General features: G+C 39.3%; 1 protein-coding gene across 2 annotated transcripts in view; it reads left to right on the top strand.

The window, feature by feature from the left end:
- The window catches only part of pitx1 (paired-like homeodomain 1), a 46,656-nt gene extending 25,357 nt beyond the window's left edge, over positions 1-21,299 (top strand). The window contains exons 1-4 of one of the 2 annotated variants that reach the window (XM_079834437.1): positions 13,768-13,880; positions 16,381-16,488; positions 17,092-17,294; positions 18,314-21,299. In XM_079834437.1, coding sequence (XP_079690563.1) covers positions 13,823-13,880; positions 16,381-16,488; positions 17,092-17,294; positions 18,314-18,862 — 918 coding nt within the window. In that variant the 5' untranslated portion in view covers positions 13,768-13,822 and the 3' untranslated portion in view covers positions 18,863-21,299. Of the gene's footprint in view, positions 1-13,767; positions 13,881-16,380; positions 16,489-17,091; positions 17,295-18,313 lie in introns of those variants that run through there. The other variant, XM_079834438.1, reaches the window with a different exon arrangement.
- The last annotated feature ends 2,033 nt before the right edge of the window (positions 21,300-23,332 follow it).

The raw sequence follows: 23,332 nt of genomic DNA, 5'->3' as shown, positions 1-23,332 counted from the left end.
TTAGGTCTTTTATTGGCCTTCTAAATTAGCCTGTGTTTGGCTTGAGCTTTATCTGAGTCTCGGCCGCAGTGACATTGAAGAGCCTCCTGCTAAAGACCGCCATGAGCAGCTTTATGGGCGCAGATAGCACTTTATCTGACCATCTAGATAAAAAGGCAGGGTTGTTCCTCGCTGTGGCACTTGAGAGGGCTTTCCTCAGATCTGGAGCATGTTGAATTCCTAGCCCCGGCAGTAAATTGTATTCCAGACAGATGTGCATTTCTGGACAGATTTCACTCTGAAGAGGCTGGAATGCTCAGAAAAGGTGAATCACCAGGTAATTGTTTCATTAATCAACTGTTACAGACACTAAACTCTCATGATTGCCAGTTTCTTATGCATATTTTTTGCTGAGACTGATTTCAGTTGATGCTCTTTGTAATTCCACAATAACCCCCAAAACACAATACAGTATAAGATATGAAATTATTCTACACTATTCTGCAGCGCAAGGTGTTTTGGCTTTAGAAAGATATCCTTTGCAGATCTGGTTTTTAACAGGTTATTAACAGGCATCACTCTTTGGTTTTGTCACAGCTGACAGGGAACATCCTCAGAACTCTGGATGACGCTCTTCCATCAACGTTAATAGAATGTTCGTTCAAAGTAATCTGGTCTTATAATGTTCTCAAAACATTATTTATACATTGTTCATGGAATGCTTTTCCTGGAGCATTTTAGTTGGACGTTCATCTAATGTTTCTACTTGTTTCAGAATGTCCAGAGAACACTCAAGAGTAACGCTCAGAGAACACTCTAGAGTAACGCTCAGAGAACACTCAAGAGTAACACTCAGAGAACACTCAAGAGTAATGCTCAGAGAACACTCAAGAGTAACGCTCAGAGAACACTCTAGAGTAACGCTCAGAGAACACTCAAGAGTAACACTCAGAGAACACTCAAGAGTAACGCTCAGAGAACACTCTAGAGTAACGCTCAGAGAACACTCAAGAGTAACGCTCAGAGAACACTCAAAAGTAACACTCAGAGAACACTCAAGAGTAACGCTCAGAGAACACTTAAGAGTAACGCTCAGAGAACACTCAAGAGTAACGCTCAGAGAACACTCAAGAGTAACGCTCAGAGAACACTCAAGAGTAACGCTCAGAGAACACTCAAAAGTAACACTCAGAGAACACTCAAGAGTAACGCTCAGAGAACACTCAAGAGTAACGCTCAGAGAACACTCAAGAGTAACGCTCAGAGAACACTCAAGAGTAACGCTCAGAGAACACTCAAGAGTAACGCTCAGAGAACCCTCAAGAGTAACGCTCAGAGAACACTCAAGAGTAACACTCAGAGAACACTCAAGAGTAACGCTCAGAGAACACTCTAGAGTAACGCTCAGAGAACACTCTAGAGTAACGCTCAGAGAACATTCAAGAGTAACGCTCAGAGAACACTCAAGAGTAACGCTCAGAGAACACTCTAGAGTAACACTCAGAGAACACTCAAGAGTAATGCTCAGAGAACACTCAAGAGTAACGCTCAGAGAACACTCAAGAGTAACACTCAGAGAACACTCAAGAGTAATGCTCAGAGAACACTCAAGAGTAACGCTCAGAGAACACTCAAGAGTAACGCTCAGAGAACACTCAAGAGTAACGCTCAGAGAACACTCAAGAGTAACACTCAGAGAACACTCAAGAGTAACAGTCAGAGAACACTCTAGAGTAACACTCAGAGAACACTCAAGAGTAAAACTCAGAGAACACTCTAGAGTAACACTCAGAGAACACTCAAGAGTAACACTCAGAGAACACTCAAGAGTAACACTCAGAGAACACTCAAGAGTAACGCTCAGAGAACACTCAAGAGTAACACTCAGAGAACACTCAAGAGTAACGCTCAGAGAACACTCAAGAGTAACGCTCAGAGAACACTCTAGCGTAACGCTCAGAGAACACTCAAGAGTAACGCTCAGAGAACACTCAAGAGTAACGTTCAGAGAACACTCAAGAGTAACGCTCAGAGAACACTCTAGAGTAACGCTCAGAGAACATTCAAGAGTAACGCTCAGAGAACACTCAAGAGTAACGCTCAGAGAACACTCAAGAGTAACGCTCAGAGAACACTCAAGAGTAACGCTAAGAGAACACTCTAGAGTAACGCTCAGAGAACACTCAAGAGTAACACTCAGAGAACACTCAAGAGTAACGCTCAGAGAACACTCAAGAGTAACGCTCAGAGAACACTCTAGAGTAACGCTCAGAGAACATTCAAGAGTAACGCTCAGAGAACACTCAAGAGTAACGCTCAGAGAACACTCAAGAGTAACGCTCAGAGAACACTCAAGAGTAACGCTCAGAGAACACTCAAGAGTAACGCTCAGAGAACCCTCAAGAGTAACGCTCAGAGAACACTCAAGAGTAACACTCAGAGAACACTCAAGAGTAACACTTAGAGAACACTCAAGAGTAACACTCAGAGAACACTCAAGAGTAACACTTAGAGAACCCTCAAGAGTAACGCTCAGAGAACACTCAAGAGTAACACTCAGAGAACACTCAAGAGTAACACTTAGAGAACACTCAAGAGTAACGCTCAGAGAACACTCAAGAGTAACACTCAGAGAACACTCAAGAGTAACACTTAGAGAACACTCAAGAGTAACGCTCAGAGAACACTCAAGAGTAACACTCAGAGAACACTCAAGAGTAACACTTAGAGAACACTCAAGAGTAACGCTCAGAGAACACTCAAGAGTAACACTCAGAGAACACTCAAGAGTAACACTTAGAGAACACTCAAGAGTAACGCTCAGAGAACACTCAAGAGTAACGCTCAGAGAACATTCAAGAGTAACGCTCAGAGAACACTCAAGAGTAACGCTCAGAGAACACTCAAGAGTAACGCTCAGAGAACACTCAAGAGTAATGCTCAGAGGACACTCAAGAGTAACGCTCAGAGAACACTCAAGAGTAATGCTCAGAGGACACTCAAGAGTAACGCTCAGAGGACACTCAAGAGCAACGCTCAGAGGACACTCAAGAGTAAAGCTCAGAGAACACTCAAGAGTAACGCTCAGAGAACACTCAAGAGTAACGCTCAGAGAACACTCAAGAGTAACGCTCAGAGAACACTCAAGAGTAATGCTCAACACTCAAGAGTAACGCTCAGAGAACACTCAAGAGTAACACTCAGAGAACACTCAAGAGTAATGCTCAGAGAACACTCAAGAGTAACACTCAGAGAACACTCAAGAGTAACGCTCAGAGAACACTCAAGAGTAATGCTCAGAGAACACTGAAGAGTAATGCTCAGAGAACACTCAAGAGTAACGCTCAGAGAACATTCAAGAGTAACGCTCAGAGAACACTCAAGAGTAACGCTCAGAGAACACTCAAGAGTAACGCTCAGAGAACACTCAAGAGTAACGCTCAGAGAATACTCTAGAGTAACGCTCAGAGAACACTCTAGAGTAACGCTCAGAGAACACTCAAGAGTAACGCTCAGAGAACACTCAAGAGTAACCCTCAGAGAACACTCAAGAGTAACGCTCAGAGAACATTCAAGAGTAACGCTCAGAGAACACTCAAGAGTAACGCTCAGAGAACACTCTAGAGTAACGCTCAGAGAACACTCAAGAGTAACGCTCAGAGAACACTCAAGAGTAACGCTCAGAGAACACTCAAGAGTAACGCTCAGAGAACACTCAAGAGTAACGCTAAGAGAACACTCTAGAGTAACGCTCAGAGAACACTCAAGAGTAACACTCAGAGAACACTCAAGAGTAACGCTCAGAGAACACTCAAGAGTAACGCTCAGAGAACACTCTAGAGTAACGCTCAGAGAACATTCAAGAGTAACGCTCAGAGAACACTCAAGAGTAACGCTCAGAGAACACTCAAGAGTAACGCTCAGAGAACACTCAAGAGTAACGCTCAGAGAACACTCAAGAGTAACGCTCAGAGAACCCTCAAGAGTAACGCTCAGAGAACACTCAAGAGTAACACTCAGAGAACACTCAAGAGTAACACTTAGAGAACACTCAAGAGTAACACTCAGAGAACACTCAAGAGTAACACTTAGAGAACCCTCAAGAGTAACGCTCAGAGAACACTCAAGAGTAACACTCAGAGAACACTCAAGAGTAACACTTAGAGAACACTCAAGAGTAACGCTCAGAGAACACTCAAGAGTAACACTCAGAGAACACTCAAGAGTAACACTTAGAGAACACTCAAGAGTAACGCTCAGAGAACACTCAAGAGTAACACTCAGAGAACACTCAAGAGTAACACTTAGAGAACACTCAAGAGTAACGCTCAGAGAACACTCAAGAGTAACACTCAGAGAACACTCAAGAGTAACACTTAGAGAACACTCAAGAGTAACGCTCAGAGAACACTCAAGAGTAACGCTCAGAGAACATTCAAGAGTAACGCTCAGAGAACACTCAAGAGTAACGCTCAGAGAACACTCAAGAGTAACGCTCAGAGAACACTCAAGAGTAATGCTCAGAGGACACTCAAGAGTAACGCTCAGAGAACACTCAAGAGTAATGCTCAGAGGACACTCAAGAGTAACGCTCAGAGGACACTCAAGAGCAACGCTCAGAGGACACTCAAGAGTAAAGCTCAGAGAACACTCAAGAGTACCGCTCAGAGAACACTCAAGAGTAACGCTCAGAGAACACTCAAGAGTAACGCTCAGAGAACACTCAAGAGTAATGCTCAACACTCAAGAGTAACGCTCAGAGAACACTCAAGAGTAACACTTAGAGAACACTCAAGAGTAATGCTCAGAGAACACTCAAGAGTAACACTCAGAGAACACTCAAGAGTAACGCTCAGAGAACACTCAAGAGTAATGCTCAGAGAACACTGAAGAGTAATGCTCAGAGAACACTCAAGAGTAACGCTCAGAGAACATTCAAGAGTAACGCTCAGAGAACACTCAAGAGTAACGCTCAGAGAACACTCAAGAGTAACGCTCAGAGAACACTCAAGAGTAACGCTCAGAGAATACTCTAGAGTAACGCTCAGAGAACACTCTAGAGTAACGCTCAGAGAACACTCAAGAGTAACGCTCAGAGAACACTCAAGAGTAACCCTCAGAGAACACTCAAGAGTAACGCTCAGAGAACACTCAAGAGAAACACTCAGAGAACACTCAAGAGTAACGTTTAGAGATCATTCAAGAGTAACACTTAAAGAACACTCAAGAGTAACGTTTAGAGATCATTCAAGAGTAACGCTCAGAGAACTCTCAAGAGTAACACTTAGAGAACCCTCAAGAGTAACGCTCAGAGAACACTCAAGAGTAACGCTCAGAGAACACTCAAGAGTAATGCTCAGAGGACACTCAAGAGTAACGCTCAGAGGACACTCAAGAGCAACGCTCAGAGGACACTCAAGAGTAAAGCTCAGAGAACACTCAAGAGTAACGCTCAGAGAACACTCAAGAGTAACGCTCAGAGAACACTCAAGAGTAACGCTCAGAGAACACTCAAGAGTAATGCTCAACACTCAAGAGTAACGCTCAGAGAACACTCAAGAGTAACACTCAGAGAACACTCAAGAGTAATGCTCAGAGAACACTCAAGAGTAACACTCAGAGAACACTCAAGAGTAACGCTCAGAGAACACTCAAGAGTAATGCTCAGAGAACACTGAAGAGTAATGCTCAGAGAACACTCAAGAGTAACGCTCAGAGAACATTCAAGAGTAACGCTCAGAGAACACTCAAGAGTAACGCTCAGAGAACACTCAAGAGTAACGCTCAGAGAACACTCAAGAGTAACGCTCAGAGAATACTCTAGAGTAACGCTCAGAGAACATTCAAGAGTAACGCTCAGAGAACACTCAAGAGTAACGCTCAGAGAACACTCAAGAGTAACGCTCAGAGAATACTCTAGAGTAACGCTCAGAGAACATTCAAGAGTAACGCTCAGAGAACACTCAAGAGTAACGCTCAGAGAACACTCAAGAGTAACGCTCAGAGAACACTCAAGAGTAACGCTCAGAGAATACTCTAGAGTAACGCTCAGAGAACATTCAAGAGTAACGCTCAGAGAACACTCTAGAGTAACGCTCAGAGAACACTCAAGAGTAACGCTCAGAGAACACTCAAGAGTAACCCTCAGAGAACACTCAAGAGTAACGCTCAGAGAACACTCAAGAGTAACACTCAGAGAACACTCAAGAGTAACGTTTAGAGATCATTCAAGAGTAACACTTAAAGAACACTCAAGAGTAACGTTTAGAGATCATTCAAGAGTAACGCTCAGAGAACTCTCAAGAGTAACACTTAGAGAACCCTCAAGAGTAACGCTCAGAGAACACTCAAAAGTAACGCCCAGAGAACACTCAAGAGTAACGCTCAGAGAACACTCAAGAGTAACACTTAGAGAACCCTCAAGAGTAACGCTCAGAGAACACTCAAGAGTAACACTCAGAGAACACTCAAGAGTAACACTCAGAGAACCCTCAAGAGTAACGCTCAGAGAACACTCAAGAGTAACACTCAGAGAACACTCAAGAGTAACGCTCAGAGAACACTCAAGAGTAACACTCAGAGAACACTCAAGAGTAACGCTCAGAGAACATTCAAGAGTAACGCTCAGAGAACACTCAAGAGTAACGTTTAGAGAACACTCAAGTGTAACACTCAGAGAACACTCAAGAGTAACACTTAGAGAACACTCAAGAGTAACACTCAGAGAACATTCAAGAGTAACGCTCAGAGAACACTCAAGAGTAACGTTTAGAGAACACTCAAGTGTAACACTCAGAGAACACTCAAGAGTATCGCTCAGAGAACACTCAAGAATAACGCTCAGAGAACACTCAAGAGTAACGTTTAGAGAACACTCAAGTGTAACACTCAGAGAACACTCAAGAGTAACGCTCAGAGAACACTCAAGAGTAACGTTCCCATAATGTTTGGAGAATGATTCAATGGAATGTTTCCTTAATGTTTGTATAATAACGTTTTTAAAACATTGATGTTTTGAATATACTGAGAACATTCAGAAATAACGTTATCATAACATATAGAGCATATTTTTGTTAGCTGACATCACTGAGCTGTTCAAAACAGTCTGAAGCACCAGCAAAACTGGGTTGATTTGTATTTGCGTTCACATTATTATTTGCTATAAACGTATAAATGCCACAAAAGTGTTTTGTAAAAGTTGTTCACAGCAACATTACAAACTGTCTAAAGCCCAAAGTATAATCTAAGCATGTGTACAGTCATATGCACAATGTCTTAAAAAGAAAAACAAATCATAACCATAGCGCTCTAGAAAGTTTCATCTTTGTCCATTGCCTGTGCTATTTTTCTCCAGAAGTCACAAGCGATAAAAATGTCTTTGTATTCTTTTAAATTAAAGTTTCCCTTTCGCCTTCAGAACTGCCTTAATTCTACGTGGCATTGATTCAACAAGGTGCTGAAAGCATTCTTTAGAAATGTTGGCCCATATTGATAGGAGAGCATCTTGCAGTTGATGGAGATTTGTGGGATGCACATCCAGGGCACAAAGCTCCCGTTCCACCACATCCCAAAGATGCTCTATTGGGTTGAGATCTGGTGACTGTGGCGGCCCTTTTAGTCCAGTGAACTCATTGTCATGTTCAAGAAACCAGTTTGAAATGATTGGAGCTTTGTGACGGTGCATTATCCTGCTGGAAGTAGCCATCAGAGGATGGGGACATGGTGCTCATAAAGGGATGGACATGGGCAGAAACAATGCTCAGGTAGGCCGTGGCATTTAAACCATGCCCAATTGGCACTAAGGGGCCTAAAGTGTGCCAAGAAAACATCCCCCACGCCATTACACCACCACCACCAGCCTGCACAGTGGGAACAAGGCATGATGGATCCATGTTCTCATTCTGTTTACGCCAAATTCTGACTCTACCATCTGAATGTCTCAACAGAAATCCAGACTCATCAGACCAGGCAACATTTTTCCAGTCTTCAACTGTCCAATTTTGGTGAGCTGGTGCAAATTGTCGCCTCTTTTTCGTATTTGTAGTGGAGATGAGTGGTACCCGGTGGGGTCTTCTGCTGTTGTAGCCCATCCGCCTCAAGGTTGTGTGTGTTGTGGCTTCACAAATGCTTTGCTGCAGACCTCGGTTGTAACGAGTGGTTATTTCAGTCAAAGTTGCTCTTCTATCAGCTTGAATCAGTCGGCCCATGACCTCTGACCTCTAGCATCAACAAGGCATTTTCTCCACAGGACTACCGCATACTGGATGTTTTTCCCTTTTCACACCATTCTTTGTAAACCCTAGAAATGGTTGTGTGTGAAAATCCCAGTAACTGAGCAGATTGTGAAATACTCAGACCGGCCCGTCTGGCACCATCAACCATGCCACGCTCAAAATGGCTTAAATCTCCTTTCTTTCCCATTCCGACATTCAGTGTGGAGTTCAGGAGATTGACTTGACCAGGACCACACCCCTAAATGCATTGAAGCAACTGCCATGTGATTGGTTGATTAGATAATTGCATTAATGAGAAATTGAACAGGTGTTCCTAATAATCCTTTAGGTGAGTGTATAAATCCCTGTTTTTTAACAGTGTCCAACAGTGACACCTGCAGGTGAAGTTAGAGTAAGCTTCTCTCTTGCCTCCCCTGAGCTCTTTGACTCTTAACAGACCCGCTAAAGTTTGTTTTATGGGGGTTAAGGAGCATGAATGGGGGAAAGTGTCATGTCATGCCTCCATCACACTATGAATGGATATGATCAGTTATGATTGGTTTGTGCGATAAATCCCAACTGTTGTTTTCGTGCACATTATCGAATTGGTCCGAATGAAGATAATAATGGAAAAACGAATGAAAAAGTAAAGACTTCATGTCAGCGCTTCATGTCACTCAAAATCAAGCTTGAAATGGCCGACTGTTGGATTTAGTGAGCGATCAGCTTGGGGAAACTAAAGGTACATCTTCATGTCTGTGTTTATGGTTTAAACTCTTACTGCCTTTAGTTATTATTTGGGAATAAATGTAAAATTGCACACTAACTTGATGACATTTATGCTTGGTTTTAATAAATAGAACGTTAGTTCGGGCAAAAATACGAAATATTATTGTATTTGGTTTCTCTTTTTATGTAAAGTTTATTAAACCAGGAAAAATAAGTCTAACAGGGACATTTACATTTGATTTATACTTTGCGGCCTCATTTTAAAACACCACTGACTTATGCATAAAATATAAAGATACATGTTTATAATGTCTGCTGATTTCTGCTGATGATGAGTTACGTCAAACATGCTTTATCACTTTCAGAGCAAAGAGCACAACTTCAGTCCCATCAAAACCAGAGACTTTGAGGTTTGAGGTTTTGTAGCAATAAACATGAGTCCATGATGTCGACTTCATTTAGTCTCTCGCCCTTGAAGGCTGATTCTGCAAAGTGCTAAAGGGGTTATTTATTTATTCAGATAATTGATTCATAGCAGAAGTGGCAATGAAAGAGTCTTGATCTACTTCTGTTTGTTCTGTGGAAGCGCACCTCTCTGAATCTTCGGCACACACCCTGACAGCGTTTTAATCATCTTTCCAGCTTTTTGTCTTTCTGCTTTTCTGCAGAGCAGACCTCACCTTCCCCTCATTCAGAGGCCGTGAAGCGAGACTACTAAGGCCACACACTCCTCTACGCCCTACTGCAGGACTTTCAGCGCTCTGACATCGCCCTGGCTTCACTTTGTCTCTTTGTTTGTCCGAAAAAATTTGTTTAAATATGTATTTTTCACAACGGTAATGTTTGCTCGATAAATCTTATTGTCAGGACACATAAAGAGCACAGAATGCTGAGCACAGGCATGGCGTAGAAATTCTCAGCTCCCACGGATGATATTTTCCTCATCAACCACTGTCAAAACAGTCTCATTCAGTCACTGTGTTCTGAGGGCCTTTGTGTGTGAAATATCTTAAAAACACACGCATGCATGCATGAGGAATCATGTGGAACAAACGTGGGCTCAGAACTCAAGTTTTACAATAGTTGTGAAAGAATTTCTCCACAGCTCATCAGTGCTTGTTTATTAATGGACAAAAATACATTTTTCACTACCTTCCGTATAATAAATTGTCCAAAACATACAAGGGTGTTTTATGATTTTTCTTGTTTTTAATATTTAACTTATTTTATTTATGCATGCATTGTATAAGTGGTTAAATGCAATGCAGTCATGCTTTACAACATAACTGCTAATTTAACTTTAATTGCATGAATGAAAACATGACATTTGTATAACAATAAATATATTGCATTGTCATAAATCAATAAAAAATACTGACAGGAATTATTCAGTAGCAAAATTGGGACAGGAAATGTTCTCAGAACGTAAGTTATGAGCAAACGTTCTTCCAGTAACGTCAACAGAACATTTGTTCAACGTTTTCTGGTCTTTAATAACGTTAACACAAAGGCATTTTTTCCTGAAATGTTTGAGTTGGACGTTCGCCTAACCTTTTTTAAATGTTGCAGAACGTTCAGAGAACATTCAAATGTAACGCGTTCCCATAAGGTTTGAAAAACAGTATAATGGAATGTTCGCTTGACGTTCGCATAACCAAGAAAAAAACGATTTAAACCTTCAGAAAACATTCAGAAATGACAGAACGTTAGCAAAACGTTCTTAGAACATATCTTTGTTAATATAATTAGGAGTGTGTTCAAATCACTTGCCATGTATAGTACTGATGATTGATTGGTCAAGATCGCTGGGTTGTTTTAACCCAATTTTGGGTCAAATATGGACAAACCCAATCGTTGGGTTAAAATGTAATTTAAAAATGTAACCCAACGGCTGGGTTTGTCCATATTTGCCCCACATTTGGGTAGAAACAACGCAGCATATTTTAGCCCGTAATAAAGCAGGTTGCTGAACATATTGTTTCCATGAATGATCGCTTAAATCCGCCGTTATACACAGAGATATTGGAGCAAATATTGTGAATTGATGTCATTGGCAAGAGATCATTTCTTATATTGTTATCCCAGTGGCTTTACAGTATCAAACTGGCAATACAATGCGAGAATTGGAAAGCACACACTTTTCTTTGTGAAGAATGAGTGTTTGAACTGGGCCGCCATCCTCTCATTATATTGCTCGGAGAGAGAGACAGGTCGAGGCTTTGAGCTCTTCAGGAGTTATGGCCTTCACACACACTCCAACCAGGAACACGCGAAGCTAGGAAAACACCGCCGGCCTGTGCAATTTACACAATCAAGACATTACAAATCCATTGCAACGTAAAATATGTTTTTCAAAACTTTGATAATGATTTTGAGACGGTTATTTATAGAGTTGTCTTGCTGCAGACCACATCACTTTATTTCATTCCCCAGATTATTTCAAAGACCTGTGCAGCCAAAATAACACGACCAAACAAACACACACGACAAACGGCAGGGAAAAAAGACAGTGTCCATTTTCTTTTTTACATAAAATATTTGTTTTTTTTTCCATCAAGCGCGCTCTGTCTCATTCTGCGCGCTCACACACACTCTCGCGCGCGCACAGGTAACAGAAATAGCCACACTTCGCGAACACTCAATCCGTCTCTCTCTCTTAATCTCTTAATCTTTCAAGGCTTGAAGAGTTGTTGTTGAATTTAAGCATTATAAGAAGTTATTATATTACACATAGACTCTTTTTTCAATTGCAGTGTTATAATATAATATTCTCTGTATACTGTGGTGGAAGGAGAACCAGCTGCTGGTTTGAATGCCTGATTTACTGGATTTGGTTTGTGTTGTTGTTTAAATAAAGTGTGTTTTCGTACACACTCTCTTTCGCTCTGTCTTGAAATAACGTGTCTTTGTAAATGGTCAAACAAATTGTAAAATAATGCACGACCACTGCGCTTCATAAAGTGCATTTTTAATAATTCGGCGGCCCGCCGTTAATTATTCCTTACATTAAAGCTAAAAATGCTGGGTTAATAACAACCCAAATTGGGTTAAAAATGTACAAACCCAGCGATTGGGTTAAATGTTTGCCCTGCTAGTTTTATTTAACTCAACTAAAATGACTGTATTGCGTGCTTAAAATTAAGCCAAAGAATGTTGGAAATGAACATGTATTAATGTGTTTAATAAATTAACATTATTAATAAGTTTAATGAATAATAATTAAACAATAAACATTTATTCATTGTTGATTATTATTGTTGCCTCTGGTAGATTTTTCATCTCCGACCCATTTTGGGTATAGTTTAGTCATATAGTAATTTTTCAACAATAGCTGGGTTAAATAAAACCGTCCAGCAAATATTGAACCCAACCGCTGGGTTTGTCCATTTATAACCCAATTTGGGTTGTTTTTAACCCAGCATTTGTTAGAGTGTACTAACATTAGTTCTCAACTGCAGCAGAAAAATGCACAAACATCACCAAATAATTAAAACCCAAATATCCCCCGGTATAGTGGCGAGATGTGTGTTTTGATCTCATCCATTGACTGCAAAGCAAGCATACAGAAGCACTGAGTGTGTGAAGAACAAGAGTGTGGAGAGCTCAGTCATCTCAGCAAACAAACACACTTAACCCTAGAATTAAAACAACACATTTCAGAGAAAACGGACGATGTAAACAAGGCAATGGATGACGAAGTGGTGCCATCTCCACCAATGACACGCGAGCTCTGTCAATGCGAAACTGGGTTACTTCTCATTACAATTTCAGACGAGTCGACTTTTAATCATGGCGATATTTAAACACGCAATATCTCCCTGCCGGTACATTTATCTCATGTGCATAATGGCAGGTGTGCTGGGGTCACAACTCTTCTGAGATACAAAAAATAATCATACACACATTAAAAATGTAGAAGCGCAAATAAGACTGGAAGTTCGAATCAACAGAACTACACGAAACGGTCAGAAAATGGTCCCGTCGGACGACGCTCGTGGTTTTATTCATTTATTGATTGAAAAACAACGTTAATGAAGATGCCATATAATGGTGGACGTCAGTTTATTGTATAGGCTAAAGTCATAAGTCTGTGGTTTTGGGAATGAGATCATTGTTTGGGTTCGGGTCAGCCGTTTCACTCATTAAAGTTTGATAAAAGTGCGTGTTAATTGGCTAAATGTTTTTGTGATTAATGTATCTGTGTATTTAGCTATAGCCTGTTTATTATCTCGGAAAAATAACTATATATATATACAAACTGAATATGACGATGATGTGCAAGATGATCACGAATGAAATACAAATAGATATTAAAAAAATAACACTGTATTCATCATATTAATATTCAATATTATTCGATTTATTTATTTTTTATTTACTTTGTTTTTGTTTCATTTGAAGCATCTTGTTTTAAGCGATTGATTTAAAGACCGTATAGGCAAAAACAGTTAATAGTGTAATTATTCCCAAAAATGTGATCTCTAAAACTGAACTAACATTAATGCATGCGAAACATTCTTCGTCTTCAACTTCTAACTTATTAATAAATAGAGCTAAAATGGAGTTTTCCATTCAGTCAATATACTAAAGCATAACACCATTAAAATACTTTGAAACGGCTATTAAAATACTAAAATACAAACATCGAGTAAAAGAGCGCGAAAATAGAATATATATTAGTCCTAATATAGAGCTCGTGAGTGTAATCTTTGCACTGGTCCTGAGGTCTCATCTCATCCACTCGGACAGCAGGCGCGCGTGACGTCACGCGGACCGAGCGCGGGGGTGTGACGTCACTCGCCCCGTCTACCGGATAGTGGCTGCGGCGCCGCGTCTTCTCGCGCATAAACTTCAACGTTGCTTACAACAACCGCACATTTGAGGAACTATATTATAAATGCATGGAGACGATTTTACACACGAGAAAAGGAACCAAACAGCCTTCCAGAGATCTGACACGTGAGTCAGTATTCGAAGCTTTTGAACTATGTGTGTTTGGAATGATGCATTCTGTAATATTATTTAGCGATTATTATTAGCCAGGTGTTGTGTTCGCTTTGTATAATAGTTTGTTTTAACCCGATAAATCGAAATGTTTCACTTGCAATAGTGGTGTGGTTATGCAAAGCAATTCAGATAAATATTTATAAATGAATGTACAAACAATAAACATGAATGTAACAGTATAGCATGCGCGTGTTTTGCATACACCGCTGGAGTCGGATGGCGCTGTTTTTAGGCCTACATATTTCACCGTCATTTAACAAAACAGCGATGTGGATTTAGTAAAGCTTTAGAACTTTATTTTGGGTGGTGTTGTGCAAGCGTTTGGAGAATGTGTGCGTTTGAGTGAGTGTTTTCAAAATAAAATAATAAAGTTCTCAAATGAGCTACACTTTACCATCTGGTGTGTTTGCGCGCTGCTTTAAATAATCGCTTATTATTCAGTTGTTATTCAATTCACATGCATGTATTTTCAATTTCTTAAAAATACCCTTTGCATGAATTCATCACGACCGTTCTTCTCCATAATAATAATAATAATAATAATAATAATATAATACATTAAAATGATTGTTTGTCTTTAATTTGGCTTTGCGTGCATCTTTAGACTTCTTTGTTTTGCTTTGGGATCTAATAAATTAGACAACCCGAAGTATCCTAATATGCAAATACATATTCTTCATCCTAGAACATCTCTGAGCGACAGTTTAATGTCAATCCACTCTTTTCAAAGCCATCTGGATCGACTAATATCATTGGTTTAAACATACCTATTTAGTGGCCTTTATTTGCTTGAATTAAACTACAATCAAAATATTGCAAATACACTCTCTATATAGTATAAAATAATGCAAATACACTCTCTATATAGTATAAAATAATGCAAATACACTCTCTATATAGTATAAAATAATGCAAATACACTCTCTATATAGGAGATACTAAGGACACCAATATTACAATTATTTTCTGTTATTTGAATAATTCTCACGCATCGTTATTCTAGAATTACATCCAGCTCTCTGTATCATTCACCTGCAGAGAAACTAATCTTCGTGGACGAGTGTGTTTCTGGTGTTTCATTGGGAAGGTTATTAAAATGTGAAGGAAGTGCTTGTGCAACACTAGGATATCCAGGATAATGCATTACAGGACGAGTGAACCAAAATAAAGCAACAAATGACAAACAGTTTTGCCAGGTATTTTTTTTATAACAAAAGAAGAAGAAAAAACGTGCATTCTGCTGTAAAGTCCCAACTGTTATTATTTCTGATAATCGCGGATAAACCTGTTAAATCTGTTAACCTGTGGATAAAATGCGCCTGATAGATCTGACTAAAGGTTTTATTCGTAAATGGCAATAATGATAGGCTAATTATTCACAGAAAATAGGTCAGATGCATAGGCTTGTTTTTAAAATAAAAACATGAATTGTCTGCAGTGTAGGCCTATACATTGTGGAATTGTCTGATGTATTAATTTGATAAAGCTGTGCCGTGAACATTTAGAAAAGGCGCTCTTGATATTTTTCACACGTTATGGATCATGCATTATATTCTCAGGACCAGCAGGCGCCACTGACTTCAATAACCCCGCGACATAACAATCACACCTGAAAGCGAGATGTTTTCTGACTGACAATGAAACTGTCACAATAAGCCCATATTAGATTTCATATTATTACCAATTTTAGGTTGTGTTACGTCATTGGTATTTTTTTGCATAGTCAATACTAATATGAATGCATTCACATAATTCAATATAGCCTTATACCGTGTTCATGAACCCAAAAGTCTTTTTCTTGTGAACACGCGTTTGGTTTGCCGGTTCGACCAGTCGCAGTATTCAGCCAAAGACGAACAAATGGGCCTTTTTTATTTTTATTTATTCTTTATTAAATGCATTTCTTCAATGACTATTATTGCATTGCACGTCAATAATTGGCCTCATGCCCTATTGATGAAAAAAAAAGTTTAATTGAAAGTAAAAAAATAGCCTAGCGATTGTTAATTGGCGCAGTGTATTGCATAAAGCGCGGCTGAACGGATGATTTTTATGAATAAGGTGTTTTTGTAAATGTCTGAACACACTGTTTGTTCAGGTAACAGCCTCTTACTGTTCATGCACTGCAGCCTGAGTCCAAAAACACTGTTTCCTCAACAATAATGCCAGAAGCTCGGCTGAGAAGTTTAGAAGGGAAAACTTGTATGAATAAAAAATGATTTTCCTTTGTGGGTGGGACTGAGAGTGGACGCGGGGAAGAGAGGATGGGTGGGTCCTGCTGTTAGACACTTCCATTCGTTCACACCATACATCTCTTCAGGAATATAGCCCATCTGCGGGAGTTTTGAGGACAATATTGACCGAGATCGCTGGCTGTCCACGTGTTTATCCGTTCGAAAATCGCGTAGCCAGTACTGGAAGAGGTTTTGTAACACGCATGATTGTTTTAAAGGTGGAATGAATGTGGACATGGCCTCATCTTTTCATCTGCCGAGAAGCACCAGCGCCAGAGAAACGCTAGAGAACACGAGCAGCGAGTCTTCAGATAATGAAACCGCAGGTAATCATCATTTACATATCCACACATAGCGAAGATACACAAGCCTTGAGCATTTAAACGTGTGCTAAAATATGCCTTCCATACAACACATTTCAATGTTTTGTTAATATTGTTTAGCTGGTTAATTTGGCAGAAGCCGTGCAGTGTTCGTTGGACATTGGCCTCTTGCTAACTTAAAAAAAAATAATAATAATAATTCACGTTTGCATTATTAACCTAAATATATTCTATCGCGGTTTCTATAAATATCGCGGTTCTGTTGTACATTTTACAATTAAATGCGTATTTATGACACTGTTGAATAAACTGCAAACCTTTACCTGAAGGTAGGCTAGGTGTTTTAAACAACAGTGAACTAGGCCTGGTTTTAAAACATTTCCGCTGCTTAGGCCTATAACTTCTATCTTGGCTAAGTGAGCTGTACTGTGTGCAAATATGTGCCGTTCGACAGAGTCATTTTAATAAGGCATGTTTGCATATTTGTGGATTGCCGAGCACTGTGCATGATTCCTTTTTTCTGTCCGACTCCCGTTTTGTGTCCGATTCTCCGGCGAAATAGGCGCGACTGAGCACCAGATATCACCTCAAAATTATTCTCCCCAGAAAAGGAGAGGTCTGTCGAGCAGAGAAGCGACGACGGAAACGCGGACGAGTCCAAGAAAAAGAAGCAACGACGGCAGAGGACTCACTTCACCAGCCAGCAGCTGCAGGAGCTGGAAGCCACTTTCCAGAGGAACCGATACCCGGACATGAGCACCAGAGAGGAGATCGCGGTGTGGACCAACCTCACCGAGGCCCGGGTCCGGGTACGACTAGAATCCCACTAATACAGACTCAGAACATGTGCATGATAAACACAACATTTTACATCAGTACAGGATGACCAAGCCATGCCAGAAGAATATCTTACTTGCTTCGACAGAACAATCACAAAATATTATTCAAATGAAACGTAAAATTGCATAGGCTATTTAATTAGCTAATAAATCGTTGTCAAGATATCAGTTCTAAAAAGTGTTTTTTAATCAATTGTTGATTCTCAGTATCCATGAAAATATATAAACGTTCACATACGAAACCTAACGATTACGTTTCAAAGGATTAAAATCGCTAAATGTCTCGGTAACACTTTACAATAAGGTTGTATTAGTTAACATTAGTTAATGCATTAATTAACATCAACTAACCATGAGCTCTGTTCAGCATTAGTTTATCTTTGTTAACATTAGTTAATAAAAATACAGCTGTTCATGTTTTGTTCATGTTAGATCACAGAGCATTAACCAATGTTAACAAGATTTTAATAATGCATTAGTAAGTGTTGAAATTAACATTAACAAAGATAAATAAATGCTTTATAAGTGCTGTTCATTATTAGCTCATGTTAACTAATGAAGCTAACTAATGTTAACTAATGAACCTTATTGTAAAGTGTTACCAATTTCTCTTAAGGAAAATCTATAATTTTGTTCAGCGATATTTAGAAATATTTAGTAGCAGGTCAGATTTCACAATATTCCAGATTCTGACTCACATTTGCAATTTAGAATTAAAACGTTTTTCCGATGGCGGATAAATTACTGTTGGTTTTAATTTATGCATTACACTTTTTGACTTTTTACATGCCATTTGTTTTCAACCCTTATTTGTAATGCTTCAGAAATTATAATCTCGTTGATATTTAAAATGATATGCATGACATCTCAATCTTAACTATTTAGCAAAATTCTTGCCACTATAACAGAGCGAGAAGTGTTTTGTGAACGTTTTGATCTGTTGAATGGTATTTGTTGCGCTTGAGTGAATAACGCTTCCCCTCTCGTAGGTTTGGTTCAAGAACCGAAGGGCGAAATGGAGAAAGAGGGAGCGCAACCAGCAAATGGATTTGTGTAAGAACAGTTACCTGCCGCAGTTCAGCGGATTAATGCAGCCGTACGATGACGTGTATCCGACGTACACCTACAACAACTGGACCAACAAAGGACTGACCCCGACCCCACTGTCCACAAAGAACTTCACCTTCTTTAATTCCATGAGTCCCCTCACGTCCCAGTCCATGTTCTCAGCCCCAACCTCAATCTCATCCATGAGTATGGCGTCCGGGATGGGACATTCCGCCGTGCCTGGCATGCCGACCTCCGGCCTGAATAACATCGGCAATCTGAACGGCATCGGGAGCTCCGCGATCAGCCCGGCCATGAGCTCGTCCGCGTGCCCGTATGGACCCCCGGGATCCCCGTACAGCGTGTACCGGGAGACGTGCAACTCCAGTCTCGCGACGCTAAGACTGAAATCCAAGCAGCATCCGTCTTTTGGATATAGCGGCTTGCAGAGTCCCGGCTCTAGTCTTAACGCATGCCAGTACAATAGCTGACGAATTAAACTGCAATGAACGGATACCTGGAGAAATGACAACCATGCTGGATTAGATGCGTTCGGCATTTTGCAATGGAATATGTGGATTGTCTGTTTACCTAAACTTGCACAACAATTTCAATCCATTATTTGGATTTCAACGTTTTGAAGACAAGTTAAACTCATACATTGTACATATCATGTGTGTATATATATATATATAAACGTGGAACAAAACTGACGGTATGCTCCGAGTGGGATCAGCGAACACACCTTACCCTAGGCCGCGGTCACCTGTACTATCTCGAGTTGTGTTTGTGAGTCGCGTGCTCTTTATGAATTGTATTAATTGTCCTGGAGAGGTTGTGTTGTCCTCGTGGCCTCTCATCGACAGTCTGGATTCTGTCCTCGTAGTTGTGTCATTGTGTCGATAGATTTACCGCATGCTTTCTCCGAAATGTTTGTACAAAAAAATATATGAATGTGTAGACAAAATAACAAAGCTATAACTTTATGTTGTACCCATGTTGATTGAAAATTGTGCTTATGTTTATGGTAATGTTTGAATAAACCTCAAAAGAAAGAATTTCTAAAATAATTTGTCGAAAGGGTAGATCAATGCGGGCTGATTAAACGAGCCAAGGCTAGGCTATACATGAACGAAAATGTGGCATTCGTTAACTTTGAATACACGTATTGTTTCTCTAAACAGTCTAATTGAATCATATCTAACGAAATTAGCCGATCTAAATATCCCTGTGCATCTCATAACTGATTATTTATTTACATTCACAAAACTATTTCCCGTGTTTTGCTTGTGATCTGGTTTCTGTTCCGTGCAAGTTCCACTTATTAAGCTTGACATGGCCATATTTGACAACATCTTCCATTGGCCTTGTTTTAATTGCTTGATTATACTAAATGATTTCCAAAGTATGCATTTATATATCCAACTCTCTTTAGGATGAAAGAGAGAAAGGCAAACTTGAAAATCAATTCCTTATCACGGTTTGCCACATTAAGTGACTGTTTTTATCGGCCTGTGTGTGTGTGTTTAGGTGCATTTAGATGATAGGAAGGAGAAGGTCTGTCGTAACTGATGTTTTCCCTAATACTACTGATCCTTTCCCACTGATAATAACGCCTTTAATTTCCCTAAAGGTCGACTCCGAGAGGCCAGTGTTAATGGTCACTTCCTCTGGTTTGCGCTAACAGAATGAGTTCGCTGCACAATGTTGACATGCCTTTCAAGGACGCGTTAAACACATTCCCCAATTCAAACAAGCGTCTGTCTGAAAGAAAGTGAACATTACATAGCGAGGACAATGTCAAAACCGCCTCTTGACGAGAATCCCAAGAGTTAAAAGCTCGTTTAATTGCATGCAGCCTTTACTGAAAGAGACGCGGCTCATTATAATTCAAATATTATAATAATCCGCGAAAGCACTTCAGCAGAAGTTGATTTATTTAGCCTATACTTGGCGGACTAAACTTTTTGAAAGCAAATTCTAGTTAATCAGATGCCTTTTTTCTCCCCTCAATCATGTGTCGTGTAAATATAGCCTAATAAATCGGATTGCAGGCTTTTAGATTTAAATAGCGTTAAATTCTGCAACTAATAATCTGCTGCGAGCGACGCGCAACATCGGAAAAAATCGCGTCGAACAAAGGAAATATTCCCGTAAATGTCATTTTTATACTGCCATTGCACAACATTTTTTAAGTATTTTAAGCAGGAAAAAAACTTCAGCATTAATTATAATGTAAAATAGCCTACTTAGTAAATCGTTTCTTTCGCTAATCAGATTATTAATCAATCACTGACATGAAGTCAAGCCACGGACTGCTATTCCCATTTGCAATGATAAGAAGACAATGCATGTCACTTCAACATGTTTAATTAATCATTCAAAATCCATCTTCATCGGTCTCTTGTACTTGACACCTTCTGTTTCTCGTTCAATTAAAGCTGATTTATGGTTTCTGGTTAAGAACCTTAATGAACATTAATGGCCACGCGGAAGCCTTAACATTCAGTGAAGTGTGTTATAATAACCTATAGAGGAGGGTTATATTAGTGGTATTACTCTCATTTATTGCCTTCACAAAAAACATTCAGAATGCTTTAAAATCGTGGAGATTTATTTTAAAATGTGTTCACATGCGTTTTTAACATTAACGTATTTGAAAACCTTTTTTTTCTTTTACAAAATATTACAAAAAATGCATATTTCATTGGGTTATCTAAAAATGTAGCGAATTGTTTTAATCATTAAATCAACCTAACTAAATTGTGATACAGTAGGTTTGAAGGGTCGGATCAGGTAGAAACAGCTCCTCACCTTTTAAAAAATAAATAGTTTTGTACAATATAATAATAATGTGACATTTTCTTAAGCACATGTGTCCCACTCTTTACATTTATCCATTTACATTAATAAATTATAACTGTTTGGAAAATATAAAAATTCTGTACTTTTTTCCGTTTTCTTCACCTCTTTCAGTTCGTGAACTTTAGCAACCTACAACCACGTTATTATGACAACGAAAGACAATATTTTGCTTGAAATATATTGCACTTAACATTTATGCGACGTGTATGTGTTTGATCATAATCCATCGGTGTAAAAATCTAAAGGGTAGCCTATGTTATAAAGTACAATCGCAACTGTACTTTGTAATGTGAGATATTATGTAATAATTCTGTCACAACAAACACAAAGGTTTGGAAGAGGACGATGGAAAAGATAAGACAGAAAACCATAACATTGATTGAAAAGATGTAGTAAAAACACCCATTAAAACAGCAATACGGGATCCTTAAATCATCAAATTCACAAGAAGCGATATAATATCCGATGCTCGACAATATCCAATGTTCTGGAGAAAAAAAGAATATTATCCGAAATGTAAGAGACAGATATACTATAGTTTGCTAAAGACATTTAGCCTAAAATGAATAAAACTAGCACAAATTAAAAGAGTTGAGCAGTAAGATCTGACATTGTAAGCAAAAATACAACATAAACCACAAAGAGTAAATTAAGCAATGCACAAGAATTTACACAACATAAAGACACACAATTTAAAATACTTCCATATCTAACTAACCCTGCAGCAAACCAGTCTCGCCATGAAGGTTTTTTATAGACTCACAAAACTGGCTATTATCATGTCTTGAGGGAATGATTAACCAAAGCTGTTCTGTGAAGCTGGCCTGGAAGAGTTACTCTGATTGGGTTTCATCCTGTGCTTCAGAACTAATGCAAGAGAAACTATCAGGCCCTTCGTCTCGAGATATTTATCATGACTTACACAAGCTAAATCTTCGGCTACTGAAGGGGTGTTCAGAATGAATTGCTTTCCAAATGCAAAACTACTAAAAAAACTTTCTAAAAGTTGCATTTTAGTGCGACAAGGAAATTTGGGGAAGGAGAACTTTGGAGTACATTGAGATGTCCAGACATAATCCTAATTACCTAAAGTACTGATAACCTCAAATAAACATAAAACCACTTGCTTTATCATATCCGAAGCATAGCATCGTATAGCTATCTCTGCACGTCTATATGAACAATTGTGGACTATGGTAACAAATAAAACCCAATAGGCCTAATCCAAGAGGTTTGGACCAATTAATCGATGAGGAAAGTAAAACAGATACTAATTGAACGAAAAATAAACCCAAACCCGTCACGGGGCGAAGCGGCGACGGCAGGTCCGGTAAACCGGCGCCACTCTGAAGAACTCCATCCGGATTGGATGCGATTTGCCCAGCTCAGTCAGCGAGTGTCACACTCACCGATGTAGAAATATGTGACACACACACACACACACACACACACACACACACACACTAAAGGACTGGGTTCAGTTTTTCTCTCCGATAGCTCGTCGAAATAAAAACAGAAGCGCTGCGCGAATTAAACTTTTGTAATGAACGGAAAGGTGGTGTAATTTATGGAATATTTTCCATTAGCAATAAATCCAGTTTCTTCATTTAATATTCATCCTTGTTATATATATATATATATATATATATATATATATATATATATATATATATATATATATATATATATATATATATATATATATATATAAACAACCCAGCATCAGCTAGAAACTTTGATTGATTTTCAACTTTGTTGAGCTTGTTTTTTAAATTTTGACTCAAATATATGAAAAGTGGCCATAAATTCACCTTGCATTTTCATCCCAGGCAAGGGTCAAAAGTCAACTGAAGTGACCCTGGAACAGGAAGAAGAGACGGGTGCAGGTAAACTAGGCCATAATAGCTAATGGGCTTGATGTATAAAGCAGGAACTGAAGGCTGTGCTAGCATCTTTACACTCCTATGGGCCCAGAGTTCAAATGTTTTCATCTGGACCAGAATTATCTATTATCTTATCCATGTTTTGCTAACCAGGATCTAACTTTCTAAGATAAATTGGATTGGATCACCCTGATCCAGATGCACTTTTTCATA

This window comes from Gobio gobio (assembly GCF_949357685.1).
Source record: "Gobio gobio genome assembly, chromosome: 14".
NCBI classification, from domain to species: domain Eukaryota; kingdom Metazoa; phylum Chordata; class Actinopteri; order Cypriniformes; family Gobionidae; genus Gobio; species Gobio gobio.
The sequence above is the reverse complement of the archived record's forward strand: the minus strand, read 5'-3'. Positions and strand labels throughout refer to the sequence as shown.